The sequence below is a fragment of the Vombatus ursinus genome, unplaced genomic scaffold (genome assembly GCF_900497805.2).
Source record: "Vombatus ursinus unplaced genomic scaffold, bare-nosed wombat genome assembly UNPS02014874.1, whole genome shotgun sequence".
Classification (NCBI taxonomy): domain Eukaryota; kingdom Metazoa; phylum Chordata; class Mammalia; order Diprotodontia; family Vombatidae; genus Vombatus; species Vombatus ursinus.
This window is the reverse complement of record NW_020954652.1, coordinates 13,996,183-14,011,570: the sequence shown is the minus strand read 5'-3', so window position 1 is coordinate 14,011,570 and position 15,388 is coordinate 13,996,183. Positions and strand designations below refer to the sequence as shown.

The window sequence follows — 15,388 nt, the reverse complement described above, 5'->3', positions numbered from 1 at the left end:
ATCCTCTCTCACCCCTTAATTTTATTTTTTAGATACCATCCCTTCATGTTCAACTGACCCTGTGCTCTCTGTCTATGCATATACATGCAAATACACACACACATACACACACACACACACATATATATATATTTTATATATATATATATTTTATATATATATATATATATATATATATATATGATCAACTGGAGATAATCTCAAAGGAAAGATACCATGATTAAGGAAGACTGGGAAGGGTTTCTTGTGTGACATGAGACTTTAGCTGAGGCTTAAAGGAAGCCTGGGAAACGAGGAGCTAGAAAAGGGTCAGGCAGTATGGGTCAGGGGTGGGGATTTGAACACAGGCCTTCCTGACCCCAAGACCAACTTTCTGTCCACTGCCCCACACTAACTCTAAAGCTTATAATAATAAGAGGGGGAAATGAATAGCAAATGTTCCATCATTTTCTTTTGTAGTAATAATAAAAATAATATTTAAAAGATAGAGACATTATTTCTTAAGGCACGAACAGTCATAGTTTATAAGAAATATCTAGCTGTTTAGAAATTTTATGTTCTTAAGGGATTAATTTTTAAACATAAATGTGATATTCTCTCACCTCTCAGGTTAAGCAGCCAGTGGTTGCCTATATGTCAAAAATGTTTTCTGACCGTTTAAAATAAGCTTCCTTCCATCAGGTCTCAGCCCAGTACAACTTTTCTTCATTATGTCAGCCACAGAATGAGGGTAGGGAATAAGTCTTTTACAGGCCTTTCTTATGCTCAAATCAATAATCCAGGAGATTGTGTGAAAATGGCCGGATCTTACCGGAGCTATTTAATAAAGCCCTCCCATCATTTTTCAGGCCTTCCCTTTCAAATTGCAGCCCACGGCATGAACATTAACTATACAGCTTTTCGTCTAAAGACAATAAAGATTATGTGCTTCTCTGAAATATATGGATTTTTACATGGCTTTCAAAATGGGAATTTTTGATCTTTTCAGAATGCAGGCTTTGATCACCCACAATGAGACAAAGGTTTATAGAACAGCATTGATATATCGCAGTAAGATTGCCATCCTCATGAATGGTTGCATGAATATTGATATCCTAGTGTGACTGTGGGCGATGAAAAGTGGGAAAATTAATTCCTCCAGATGCCTTACCCACATACATTTGTTTATTCAACAAATGATGTCAGACATCTAGCTACTGGGAAATGCTTTTATCTGGGTACTTTGAACACATGTGGATATAGCCTAATTGATAGGAAGCTAAAAAATGACATGTAGCTTCTCTCAGATATTAACATAGAATGCACCATCTCCAAAGAATGAAAAATTGCTATCACAGAGAGGACAGTAGAAGGACAGATGATAGATATGAAGAGGGTGTCGTTTACAATGTTTAACCATTGAGGAGTTCTGAAGAACACAAGTAAAATATAGCACCTAGAAATTTGGGGAGAAAGAAGAAAATTGAGTTCTTCCTTCATCACAAGAAGAGAGAATGGACTGGGTGGATAACGAGGGTCAGAAATTATGGGCATGAATGCTTCAGTGACTCCTTCATGATGTCAGAAAACAGGGAAAGGCAGAACCCCTATGCCAGACTTCTGGAAGCACTTGGTTAAGATTTGCACAGGATGAGCAGGCATAAATGGGTTGTTATCCATTAACTCATGTGTTTGTATCCCTAGCGTCTGGCACAGTGCCTGACACATAGTATGAACTTAATAATTGTTTAATTGATTGCATCATTGAAGGGAATTTAAAAATCACTTGAGTAATAAGTTATTTGACTGTGAGGCAAAATCGCTTTACTCTCACGTTATTAACTTGTAAAATAAGGTAGTTGAACTAGATCAGGGTTCTTAACCTGGAGTCTATAGGTAGATTTTGGGGCATCTGTGAACTTTGATGAGGAAAAATTCTATCTTTATTTTTATTAACCTTGAACTGAAATTTACCATATTTATTGCCATTATTACCATTTATTACCATCAATTATTTAAAAAACATTATTCTGAGAAGAGCATCCATAGTCTTTACCCGATGCTGCCAAAGTGATTCATGACACAACGAAGTATGTTAACCCCTGGATTAGATGATTTCTGAGGCCTCTTAAAACTCTGATGATGGTCTCTAAGGCCATGTGTCAGACCTTGGGAAAATCAGGTAGCATAAAGGAAATGAAATATTTTGTTTTCCCTACTTTGTATTCCTCATTCATTTTTCCTTGTTGGCTACCCTTCCAAGGGTACTCTGATTATTTTATTGTTAATATTTTTTAAAGATAGCACTAAAGAGATGAATAGAAGGAAGCTAGCTCTACAGAAAGGAACCGTGCCATTGGAAGGCATTAAATTTCTATGGTTTTTGTCATTTAAAAACCATTTTCTTTCATATGTTTGATCTTTTTTTTTTTTTTTTACCATGTATGACTCTTTTAGATTGGTAGGACAAGTTTATCACCATTTTACAGGTGTGAGGACATGGGCAAATGTGGATGGAGACATCATAGCTTTTGAGGCATAGTTGAAAATTTACATATTTTATTTTTATTTGAGGTTTAAAAACAATCTAGTTACAGTATAGTCTGAGTGAGAGAGAGAGAGAACGAGAACATAGAGTAATGGAAAGAACTTTGGTTTTGTCGTTTTGATGAGTTGAAAATCTATTTAGTTCACGTATATTTTGTTATGTGAGCAGGGACAACTCTCAACTTCTGTAAGTCTCAGTTTCTCAATCTGTAAAATGGAGATGATAGCATCCATTTGTGATACTTCACTTACTTCACATTTTGATGATCAAAGCAGATGCTATATGTAAAGAGCTTCGCAAAAGCTTTAAATGTTATATAGACATATTAATAAGCATACTGTAATAGAAATATTTTATGTAAACATAGAGCAATAATAAACATCATTTTTATCCATTTAAATTCCCTTTATAATTGATTTTTACAGAGGTGAGACTGGATAAAATTAACATTGCCATTGATATCCCTGAGTACTATATAATTGTGAATTTATCTTGTCATAATTTTTAGAATTACTGACTTAACTCAAGTTCTGGACTTGATTTCAGGAGGATCAAGGTTCAGATCCCACCTGAGAAACTTACTAGTTATGTGACCCTATGCAAATGGCTTTATATCTCGGGACCTTAGCTTCCTCATTGGAAAAATGAAAGACCTCTAAGGTCCCTTCCATTTCTTACCCTGGATTCCTCTAAGATGCAAGAAAATATTTGAGAGCATGGACCATTAAAACAACTAAAGACATTGTCTTTGTAACCATTGATTACAAAAATTATCTTTGAGGAAATGCTCCATTTTTTTTCTCCCTAGATATGACTAAAAGCTTTTAGAAGAAAGCTATTCATGAGTTGATTAACATCAAATTAATCAAGGTTTTGTGCCAAAAGAGAACTTCTCTGGCGGATGAAATAATTAGCCACATCCTAGGAGGATGGATGAGAAGACTTTGGAAGAATAGCTCTTTGGTTTAGATTGGAACCCGCACCTGTCCAATGTACTGGCAGGAGTTTTAGAATTGCTGATATTCCCATAGCGCTCCAGAGAGCCAGGCTGCATGTTAACCATTTCATCCAACCCAGAAAGCAGTTTGCAGGTGCCAGGGAACTGCTCGTGAGATTGGTCAAGACACCAGGTGTTGCTGGTGGGGGAGTGAGGGAAGATATGTTTCTCAGTTTGAGAACAATGTTTTATTAGTGGTTCCTGAAGAGAGGATCAAGTTTAGCAACTGCGGGAAAAAGGTCAATGCCTCTTTCTTTTACTCTGCTGCTATGTGCACGTGTGTATGAGTGCACGTGTGCTTCAGAGCTTAAATTTATTTAATCATGAAACCTACTTGATTATTTTTTAGAACAGTCATTGCTTTTTAAAGTCCAAATCTATGATTTCATCAGTGCAGAAAACTTATCCAGGCTTGTGACTGTTGTGCAACCTTTTGGGTTGCCTAGAGGCAGCTAGATGGCGCCATAATGCACAGAGTGAAAGCCCTGGAGTCAGGAAGACTCCCTCTTCCTGAGTTCAAATCTGGCCTTAGACACTTATTAGCTCTGTAACCCTGAGCAAGTTACTTAACCCTGTTTGCCTCAGTCCCCTCATCTGTAAAATGATCTGGAAAAGGAAACAGCAAACCACTCTAGTATCTGTGCCAAGAAAACCCCAAATGGGGTCACACAGAGTCAAACACAACTGAAAAGACTAAATAACAACAGGGTACCAGGAAATTAAAGGAATTAACCAGGGTCACATATCTACTGTGACTCACAGGCAGGACTCGAACCCAGTTCTTTCTGACAGAGACCAACCCTCTGTCCTCTATGCTATGCTGCCCCTTCACCACTGCTTTTTTTAAACAAAAGATAATGGGCCTGAATCTAATGACAGTGCAAGTTGCTTGTGTTCTGAATTTCTGAGTGGGAGCCTACTCAATCCATTTTTATAGGATAGATTTTTTTTTTTAGTATTATTAAGTTATAAGATCTTTCCTAAACAATTAGATAATTAAGTATCTGTGATTTAATGATAGCACCTAATTAATGATTTTACTAATAGTTTTTTATTTCCAAGTGCCAAATTATTCATTAGTGTTTGATTGTCTTTTGATTTGAAAAAATTGCTTGCAGCACTAGATTAAAAAGCACATAGTGGAGGTTTGCTAGCAAAATGCCAGCTACAGAACACAATCTTCTATAAGGCATGCTTGCCTTGAATCCTTTCCAAGACGGATTATAACTAGAAGTTCTAGAAATATTTTGCAACATTTTTCATCTGTAATGGATTGCCTCCAGCTTAATAAAAACAGGAAAAGGGCACTAGGAGGCTCTTAGAGATGCTTTTCCTACAGCACACTATGTTTTCACAATCACACAACTCAGTGTGTATCTTTCAGTGAGAGATACAGAGAATGTCATATCTCACTGTCTACCATTTGTTGACTTCCTGGAAGCTTTTAGTAGAACAAAATTCAATCTTAAAGGCTTTCCTCAAATCAATAGTCTTCTGTGTATGTTAAAATCACTACAGTCTCTGATAAAGGCATCCATGGAAATAACTATATTTAGGTCTCTGAAGGAGGAGAAGGAGAGAATAAATAGTTATAAAGTACCTACTAGGTGTCAGGTGCCTACTAGGTGTCAGGCACTATACTAATTGCTTTACAAATAATATGTCATTTAATTCCATTTAATAATGATACCCATTGATGTGTTTCAGCATTGTCTGAGGCATAAATCAGACAGAAATGTTCACCTGAGAGTTTTTACCAGTGCCATGGAAGATGCCCCATGCTGAGAAAGAATAGTAAAAGCATTCTCTTTAAATGACATGGTTCTCTAAATGCTTCTGGTGGTAAACGGCATTGGACTAATTGCATCAGGCCCCAGGACACTACAGGACCTCTCAAATAGAATCTATAGTCATTTCTAAAAGATTGGCCTAGCCATCCACAGTAGATGACAAATGCATGCAGCCCAGTATTTGACGTGTGGTTTAACAGGCAGCGCACTGAGTTAGCCTCTCAGTGTCTGTATGTCCCTTGGTCTTGGACATTGCAGATGTATGATGAGCTAGGCCGAAATTTTAATACAGTGATAGTACTAGGCCTAGTCAGATTTGAAAACTCTACTGTATGTGCAGCATTTTCTCATTTTGTCCCCAGTCCCTAGCCCTGTGTCTTCTACGTGGTAGGTGCCTGGTAAATGCTTGAATATTAGATGGAAAGTGACTCAATGCAGCAAACTCTCATCTTTTTCAATGCTGGTGGGTCTCTAGTGATGCAAAATGGCTGGAAATCATGGAATGCCTTAATGTTATAAAAATTAATATTGCCAGAGGCCCGAAAGACAATGGCAAGATTGGGCTTGAACACAATTCCAGTGGAAACTTGTGTGTGAGAAGACACATTAAAAACACCACACGCACACCCACCCACCACATAATGGAGTTTGGAGAGTCAACTGTATGACTTGGCCAACTTTTGAAACAGATCAAATCAGTATCGGTAGCCAATATTGGCGAAACCTGATGACGTAGTGGATACAGCACTGGACCTGGAGTAGGGAAAATTTTCAGCCTTTTCAGTCATGTCTGAATCTTTGTGACCCCATTTGGGGTTCTCTTGGCAAAGATACGAGTGGTTTGCCTTTTCCTTGTCCAGCTCATTTTATAGACGAGGAAACTGAGGCGAGCCGGGGTAAGTGACTTAGGAGTCAGGAAAATGAGCGTTCAAATGTTGCCTCAGATATTCATGGCTGTGTGACTCTGGGCAGTTTGCTTAACTACTGCCTGCCTCAGTTTCCTCAGTTATAATAATAGCACCTACTGCTCAGGGTGGTTGTAAGTATCAAATGAGATAATATTTGTGAAGTGCATAGCACAGTGCCTGGCTCCTAGTAGGTGCTTAAGAAATGCTTCTTCCCTGCCCTTCTCTTAAAACACCCAAACAAACTCCAGTATGAAATCCATCTGGGGAAAACGAAAGCTGTTTTTAACGGAAAGCATGGATGCATCCTTTAACTTCAACCCTATGATATTATGCTCGTCTTTTGTATTTAAATAGAGTCTTGTTGTTAGTCATTGGGCATTTGGGGAGCATTCAATCTGTTTGTATAGGTGGTACAGGAAAAATGAATAACATGAAAATAAGCAAACCTTCTTATAAACTTTGATTGTTTTCTTACTTAGGGTGTGGTCAGACCCACTGGTGGATATGCAGTAATGCTGAACTGGAGCATGTCTTCTATATATGGACTGAAACCAGGAGAGGTAATTGTTATTGTTTTTTTTTTTTATTTGTTTCTTGACTTATTAAAAATATACATTTGGCAGGGTAGCTAGGTGGCGCAGTAGATAGAGCGCTGGCCCTGGAGTCAGGAGGATCTGAGTTCAAATCCAGCCTTAGACACTTACTAGTTGTGTGACCCTGAGTAAGTCATTTAACCCTGATTGCTTTCCTCCAAAAAAGCAAATAAACAAGATATACATTTTCCCATATATTTTGTTTTTACATCACCTATCTTTCCCCTAATATCCATCCATTCTCTCCATTTCCAGAGAGCTATCCCTTATTAGAGAATTTTTTTTTAATTATAAAGAAAAAGGAAAAAAGAAAAAAAAATCAGCAAAACTGAATAATATATTAGACAAAAAAGCTGACAGTGACTGGGTTACTGTGTGACCTTGGGCAAGTTACTTAACCTCTTTCATACCTTACCCTTCCCTTTTGTAAAATGAGAATATTAGTACCCACCTCCCAGGGTTTTTGTGAAGATCAGATGAGATAATACAGGCTGTCCCCAAAGGCACGATATACTTTTAAGCTGAAAATCTACATTAATGCTTAGGATCATATTAATAATAATAAACATTTATTTAACATTTATTTAAACATTCAATAAACATAAGCATGTCTACTATGTATCAGGCACTGTGCTAAGAGCTAGGGGTATAAAAAGAAACAAAAAACAGTCCCTGTCCTCAGGGAGCTTACAATCTGACGGGGAAGATGACATGTAAACGAGTGTCTACAAAGCAAGTTATATACAGGATAAATAGGAAGTAATTAACAGAAGGAGGGCACTAGAATTAAGAGGGGTTTGGGAAGGCTTCTTATATAAAAAGTGAGATTTTAGTTGGGACTGAAAGGAAGCTAGGGAGGTCAGTAGTCTGAATGAGGGAGGGAGAGTGTTCCAGGCATGGGGGCAGCCAAGAGACCAGTGTTACTGGATCAGAATATGTAGAGGCGAGTAAGATGTAAGAAGACTGGAAAGGTTGGGAGGGCTTTGAATGATGAGCAGAACATTTTGTGTTTGTTCCTGGATGCAGTAGGAAGGCACCAGAATTCATTGAGTAAGGGGAGCAGGCCTACATTTTAGGAAAACCACTCTAATGGCTGAATGAAGAATAGACTGGCATGGGTAGAGATTTGAGGCAGGCAGATCGCCCTCCCCCCAAACCCTGCCAGCGGGATGTTGTAGTAATGCAGGCATGAGGTGAGGTGAGAAGGGTGTGCACTAGAGTGCTGGCAGTGTCAGAGGTGAGAAGAGGGCATATTCAAGAGATGTTGCAAAGGTAGAATTGGCAGGGGTTGACAACAGCTTTGGTATGGGGGAATGAGAGGTAGTAAGGAATCTAGGATGGCCCCTAGGCTGTGGTCCTGAGGGACTGGGAGGAGGATTCTGTCCTCTCCAGTAGGGAAAGTAGGAAATTGAGAGTGTTTGGGGGGAAAGAGAATGAGTTCTCTTTTGGACATATTGAGTTTAAGACATCGACTGGACAGCCAGTGTGAGATGTCTGAAAGGCAGTTGGAGAGGTGAGATTTTAGGTAAGAAGAGATTGGAATAGGAAAGGTAGATGTGAGAATCATCAGCAGAGAGATGGTTATGAGTTCCATGGGCATGATGAGATTACAAAGTGAAGTAATATGGAGGAATGAGAAGAGGGTCCAGGACAGAGCCCCGAGGGACATCTAGGAGTAGACGCCATGATCTAGAAGAGGATCCAGTGAAGGAGACGGGGATGCAGCGGTCAGATAGGTAGGAGGAGAACCAGGAGAGAGAGTGGTGTCCTGAAAACCTAGAGAGAAGTGAGTATCAAAGGTCAAAGGCTACAGAAAGGTCCAGGAGAAAGAGGATTGAGAAAAGACCATTAATTTTGGCAATGAAGAGATCATTGGTAACTTTACAGAAAGCAGTTTTAGTGAGGACTTAGATGTGAAAGCATTTGACGTAATTTAAAATGTTACTTAAATGCTAATTGCTGATTTTTTTTGTTATTAATAATAACAATATTTTACATTGTGGAACCTCTGCAAAAGAGTGGGGACATATATCTTTTCATATCTCTTTTTTGAGGGATAAGTTTGTTATTTGTGACTTTGCAACATGAATTTTTTTATTGCTTTGTTATTTTGTACATTTACATGGTCATAATCATTGCGCATATTGATTTCTTGGTCCTACTTACTTAGTTTTGCATCACTTCATTTATATCTCCCTTGCCTTCTCTGTATTCAACATATTTGTTGTTTCTGCTTCGTTTTTTTTTTTTTCCAATGAGCAAAAATGTATTTTCTCTTCCTCCTTTTTTCCTCCCATTGGAAAGGGAAAAAAATCCTTATAATAAATGTGCAAGGTCAAACAAAAGAACTCATAACTATAGTTTATTATGCAGTGCTACTGTTCCATTACTGTACATTCATGGTGCGCAATTTGTGGGCCATTTCTCAATCAATAGGCATCTACTTGAAACAAATACATTTGTGTTTATATTGCCTAAAATTGTGTCCCTGCCTTCTAGAGAGTCATCCCTTATTGTATTTAGAAGAAAAAAAGAAAAAAGAGGAAAAAGAAGGGAAAAAAATCAGCCAAACTAATCAAGATATTGAAAAATATAAAAATATATGTGGTATTTCATAACCTTGAATCCTGCGTGTATACCAAAAAATGGGGAGAAGTAGCATCTCATATCTCTTTTCTGGGTCTGTGGTATTCTTTGAACTTTTGCAACATTTCTTTTTAATTGTTCTGTGACTGTTATTTTATCCATTTGCATCGTCATAGTCTATATGCTTGACTGCTTACTTCACTTTGCATTAATTCATGTATGTCTTTCCACACTTTCCTATATTCATCTTATTAATTTTTTTCTTACAGCACAATACTACTACATTACATTCACACACCACAATTGGTTTAGCCATTCTGTAATTGATTGGCATCTATTTTGCTTCCAGGTCTTTGCTACCACAAAAAAAAAGTAAAATATTTTGATTTAGATAGAGTCTTTCTTGGTGTCAGAGGTCATGGTGGTTTTTAAATCCAGAGAACATGAACTCTCTTTGACTAGGGTTTTCTGATTGTATCATTCTCTTGTTTTCTAGGTTTGGTGGGCAGCTTCTGACCTAGGATGGGTCGTTGGGCATTCCTATATTTGCTATGGACCTCTCTTGCATGGGAACACAACTGTTTTGTATGAGGTAATACATTCAGAACTATCATAAAATGTAATTACATTTTATTCTTTTGAAATGTACAGTGTTATTAGTTCAGTTTTAATTTATGAACTCTGTTAAAACTTCAGTAGGACTTTGGAACATTCTGCAGAGATTATAATTGTCAAAAACAACAAAAAGTGTAGAAATATTTGCCTTCTGTCTTAATTGATGTGATCTAGTTTACATGCAAGTCACCTGAAAAATAGAAACCATAATCTTGCTTTATTGATTCATGAAAATATATTTATGGAGAGGAGAGATTTGGTTGTAGTTATTTTATTGTTCAAAAGGAGAAAAGACTTCAGAATATCCAGCTCCTTTACCTAATTTACCCTTCATTAGCAAGGGCTATGTGTTCAGACCTATATGTATAAGGTATTAACATACCTTCTCTAATCATTACTTCTTATATGTTGTGCATTTACAAACTAATTGGTACATATGTAGCAAAGCTATCCCCTCACATGTAGCAAGAGGAAGGGTGTCTTGTGATGGGGTTGGGGGGTGGCCCGAAGGGAAGCAAGAATAAATATATTTCTAGCATATCCCCTGGCCTATCCTTTTCCAAGAGATACTAATTTGGGGCAGCTACGTGGTGCAGTGGCTAGAGCTCTGGCCTTGGAGTCAGGTGGACCTGAGTTCAAATCCGGCCTCAGACACTTGACACAGACATTAGCTGTGTGACCCTGGGCAAGTCACTTAACCCTGATTGCCTCACCCAAAAAAAAAAAAAAAAAGAGAGAGAGATACTAATTCCTTTGAGGGAGGAGAAGCAGGAGTTTAAGGCAGGCAGTTGCAACTCTGCTCTCCTCAAGGAGAGGGGGTACCGGGCTAGAATTATATTCATCTGCTCCCTTAAATAGTATAAATCTAGAGAATATGCTAGAGCTCTAGTTCTCCATGATCTGTGATGTATCATAGAGTCTAGGTAAAGTGTGATTCTCTTTGTGTGTGTGGTGTGTGTTTTATGTTGCATGTATTCTCAAGTGATAGAATCTGTGTCAGGGCATCTCGACCTGAGGTCTACGATTTTTTTATTATTTTGATAAATATATTTTAAAATTATTTATTTGCTTTGTAATCTTATATATTATTTTATGTTCTTAAAAACATTTTTTCTAAGCAGTCCTAACACAAAAAGGGATAAGAATCCCTGAACTAGATGGATATTTGCTTGATCAACTAGTCCTTGAATAAAAACAGAAAACAGAAACCACATTATATTGCAGTTGTAGTTTAACTTAACTGCACAGAACATAATCTACCTTTAACAACAGGCCTGTCATTCCAATGGGTGTCGGTGGCCCTGGAATTGTATGTGATTGTTCCTGATTCAAGGAACCGTCTGGCAGGTTTTCCACTTTACTCACAGGCTCTAACTGGTCACCAAGCCAGTAAGTGAAAAACATTTGATACCATTGGCAGCTACTTCTATACACTTGGCACTCAATGAAGGGGCTTTGGCCAGACGGATTGCCCATCATTGCAATATTGAGGGTGGAATGGTTGTTATGGTTAATGTGGGGAAGGGGGAAATACATGCATATATACATCTATTCTCTTGTTTTCTAGGTTTGCTGGGCAGTATGTAGGTATTTATGCATTTACACATACACATATATGCACATGCACACATATATACATGTAATATAGACATGTGTGGTTATGTGTAAACATTCTCAGCTTCTAAAAGATTTTTGGTTTTGTGTCATTGTTCTTTGCTAATTACTTTTCCTTTTTTTGAATTTCAAAGAAGAAATTGTCTCAGGAAAGATCCATTTTGGGGAGAAGAGAACCTAAAAGAAATAAAATTGCTGAAGAAGTCTTCATTTATTTTAACAGAAAAATCTAGCCTCTGGAGTTACAAATTCTATCTATCTATATCACCTACTATATCTATAGTGTCTGATGTGTAGAAAGTGCTTAATAAAAGCTTGTTGGTTAATTGATCTACTTCATCTGGTAGTAATAGCTAATAATAGCTATCATTTATATAGTGCTTTACAAATATTCTCTCATTTGAATCTAACAATTACCTTGGGGAGGGGGTAGGGTGCTTTTATTATCCCGCTTTCACAGCTGAAGAAACTGAAATAGATATCTGGTTAAAAGATTGGCCCAGGATCCAATTAGTACATGTCTGAGTCAGAATTTGAACTCAGCTCTTACTGACTTCAGGTCTTAGAGCTCCATCTAGATGCCTCTAGGCGGCTTTATGTTTTGGTTTCTTTCTTAGCACACTCATGCTTTTGTAACTTATAGTTACCACTATCCTTTATAATCATGGATCACTTGGAAGAACCAAATGAAGTGATTTTTTTTTTTTTGGCTGTCCTTGGGCTGGTTTTGTGTGGTGGAGTTTATGGATTAAGTAGAAAAAATGATAATAATTTGGGAAGAAACATAAAATGGAAGAAATTGAAGGGTGAGAAATTAAGAGCGTTTGTGTTCTCAGTTATTTGTTATATTTTTATGGGGTTCTGGCTTTGTACTTTTTAAAAGTCAGTTTTAAGATTTTGTAACAAAACAGTTTTTTCTTCTTGGGTACCTCATGTATTTGTCTTTTAAAAATCATTTTCTGTTTTGCATTCTCAGAAAATGTGAGTGGGGTTTGTTAGCTATAAAAAGATTAATATTTTTGGCTGTTTTTTAAAAGGATCATGTTTTATTTTAAAGTATTATTTTTAAAGGATTATTTTTCCATCAAAAAGTGAAATTGAGAAGATAAAGCAAACCTCTTAAAAGATAGTCTCTTTCATGGCTCTTGTTAAGATGTTAATATTTACAATTTGAACTGACACAGGGGGCCTTCCCTGAGGGCCAAATACGGCTGTTTTCATAAGCCCTCAAGCTAAGAAAGGTTTTTAAGTTTTTTTGAATAAAGTTTTATTGTACTTAAAAAATGTAAAAATCATTCTTAGCTCAATGGTCATACAAAAATGGACTGTGCTGGTTTTGAATAGGTGATGTAATTGATTTTTTTTTTACTACTACTCTTTTGTTAATTTTCATAAATTCCTTTCAAACAAAATGTCTGCATCATTTAGAAACTGACTGTAGTATTCCTCTACCTTGGAACGATGCACTCAAGAATTTCTTTACTTTTAACAATGTAAAACAGTATACACACTAATTGGCAAAGAATGTTAAAAACACATGCCCCTTGTGGTATCCCTTCTCTTCCCTCTCTTCACACCATACCCAGGTTCAGGCTGTAATTGCCGCTCACCCACCTGGGCTATTGAAATATCCTCCTAATTGGTTCCCCTGTCTCAGGGCTCTCTCTACTCCCATTCTTCTTCTGCCATATTGGTGTCCTTAAAGTGCAGGTCTAGCTATGTCATTCCTATGCTCCAGAAGTAACTAAATGTTTAAAATAAAAGCTAAAAGAAAATAATTATGCTACATTGCTTTTAGGTCAAAGTACAATTTCTTCTCTCGATACTCTGAGCTCTTCACATCTCCAGGTCCAAGTTACCTATTCCTTTAAGATTATTCCATGTTAGTCCTCACATACTCTATGCTGCAGTCACACTGACTGACAGGCTATTCGTGATTATTATCGCATGCCTTTGCGCAGTCTTTCCTTTATGCCTGGAATGTTCTTCCTCATCCCCTTTTGTCTTAGAACCCCAGATCCCCTCCACTGGCAGCTCCGGTGCCATCTTCTACACATGACCTTTCCTGATTGCCCCAATGGGTAGCGATGTCCCCCCACCCTTTCCTATGTATTTTCTTATATTCTTCTTCAGGTTCTTCTCTGAAAACATCTTGTGTGTCTCCCTCTAGTAGAATGTAAGCACCTTAAGGCAGGGACTGTCTTACTTTGATATTGATACCTTTGGTATCTAGCACTGTGCCTAGGCACTTAATAATTACTTGTTGAATTAGCCAACAAACACAATCTTACATATTTTTTGACTTACCAAAGGCTTTGCTACACCACTAATCCAGCTAGTGAAAAATCTTATTTCCCAATGTAGTAATGCATATATGTTATATTATGTTATGTTATGTTATGTTATGTTGTATTATGTTGTATTGTGTTATATCATGGCAGCTAAGTGGTACAGTGGACAGAGCTCCAGGCCTGATTTCAAATTCAGCCTCAGACAGTGACTAGCAGTGTCACCCTGGGCAAGTCACTCATCCCTGTTTGCTTCAGTTTCCTCATCTCTTTAATTAGAGAAGTAAATGGCAAACCACGCCAATATCGTTGCCAAGAAAACCCCAAATGGGGTTGCAAAGAGTTGGATATAATTGAATAATAATATATTATATCATATTGTATTATATTACTATATTATATATATATACATAAATATATATATATATATACACATTGTGTGTATGTGTATTGTCTGTGTCTAATATCTGTGAAGGTGAAGCATCATACTCTCATTTTAGAGATAGGAATACCAAAGGTAGCAAAGGTTAAATGACTTGCCTAAGGTCATGCAGGTAATAAGTAGCTGAGCTAAATTTCAAACCCAGGTACTCAGACTCCAAGTAATAGTCTAGCAGGGGAAAAAGTGCTGAATTCTTTCAATTCACTTAAATAATGAACTGTAATTCACTAAGGGCAGCTACTTGGTCCAACGGATAGAGTGCTATACCTGGAGTCAGCATGACCTAAGTTCAAATCTGACCAAAGATATCCAGTATTTGTTTATGAATATATGAGCAGGGCCATCTCCAGTTGTCCTGATCCGTATCTTGCCACTGGACTTGGATGGCTCCGAATTAGAAAGTGAGGCTGGTGACTTTGCACAGCTCTCCCTCACTTAAATCCAATTCACTCACAAGTCATGGAATCATCTTCCTGATGTCATCATGGTCGTCTTTGAGAACAAAGGACAAACAACAACAACTTGTGATGAATATATGGGCTGCTGCTTTCCGTGTGAATTTTGACGTCTAGGTCACACGTCCATTCGTTACTTGTTGTGATGTGAGGTGTTGGTCTAAACTCATTTCTGCCCAACTGCTGTCCAGTTTTCCTAACGCTTTTTTGTCAAATCAAGTCCTTCCATTAACCAGCATTCTGGGGTTTATCAAACACTACTCTGTATGTTGTGGACACTACTGATTCCAGCTTTAACTCTCTCTCTCTTTTATAACCAGCACCAAATCATTTTAATGGTTGGGGACTGCTGCAACTTTGTTCTAAAGAGTTTCACAGAATACTGCAAAGTTGAAAGACTTGCTGAGGGTCCCACAGCCGGCATGTGTCAAAGGAGGACTTGAACCCAGGTCTTCATCACCAGTACCCAATAAAAATATAAATGAAGCATAACGTAAATGCCTTGTGAGAGTCATAGAATAAAGGCACTTTCTGCCTGGCGATTGTAGTATAGTTTTCTTAGCGTATACAGCC

The 15,388-nt window shown here is 37.6% G+C and overlaps 1 protein-coding gene across 1 annotated transcript in view; it reads left to right on the top strand.

Annotated features, from left to right (window-relative positions):
• Nucleotides 1–15,388, top strand: part of ACSS3 (acyl-CoA synthetase short chain family member 3) — a 232,852-nt gene that overhangs the window by 97,889 nt on the left and 119,575 nt on the right. Inside the window, exons 6-7 of the mRNA XM_027842539.1 lie at nucleotides 6,702–6,782; nucleotides 9,898–9,993. Of these exons, the coding sequence (XP_027698340.1) occupies nucleotides 6,702–6,782; nucleotides 9,898–9,993 (177 nt within the window). The remainder of the gene's footprint in view (nucleotides 1–6,701; nucleotides 6,783–9,897; nucleotides 9,994–15,388) is intronic.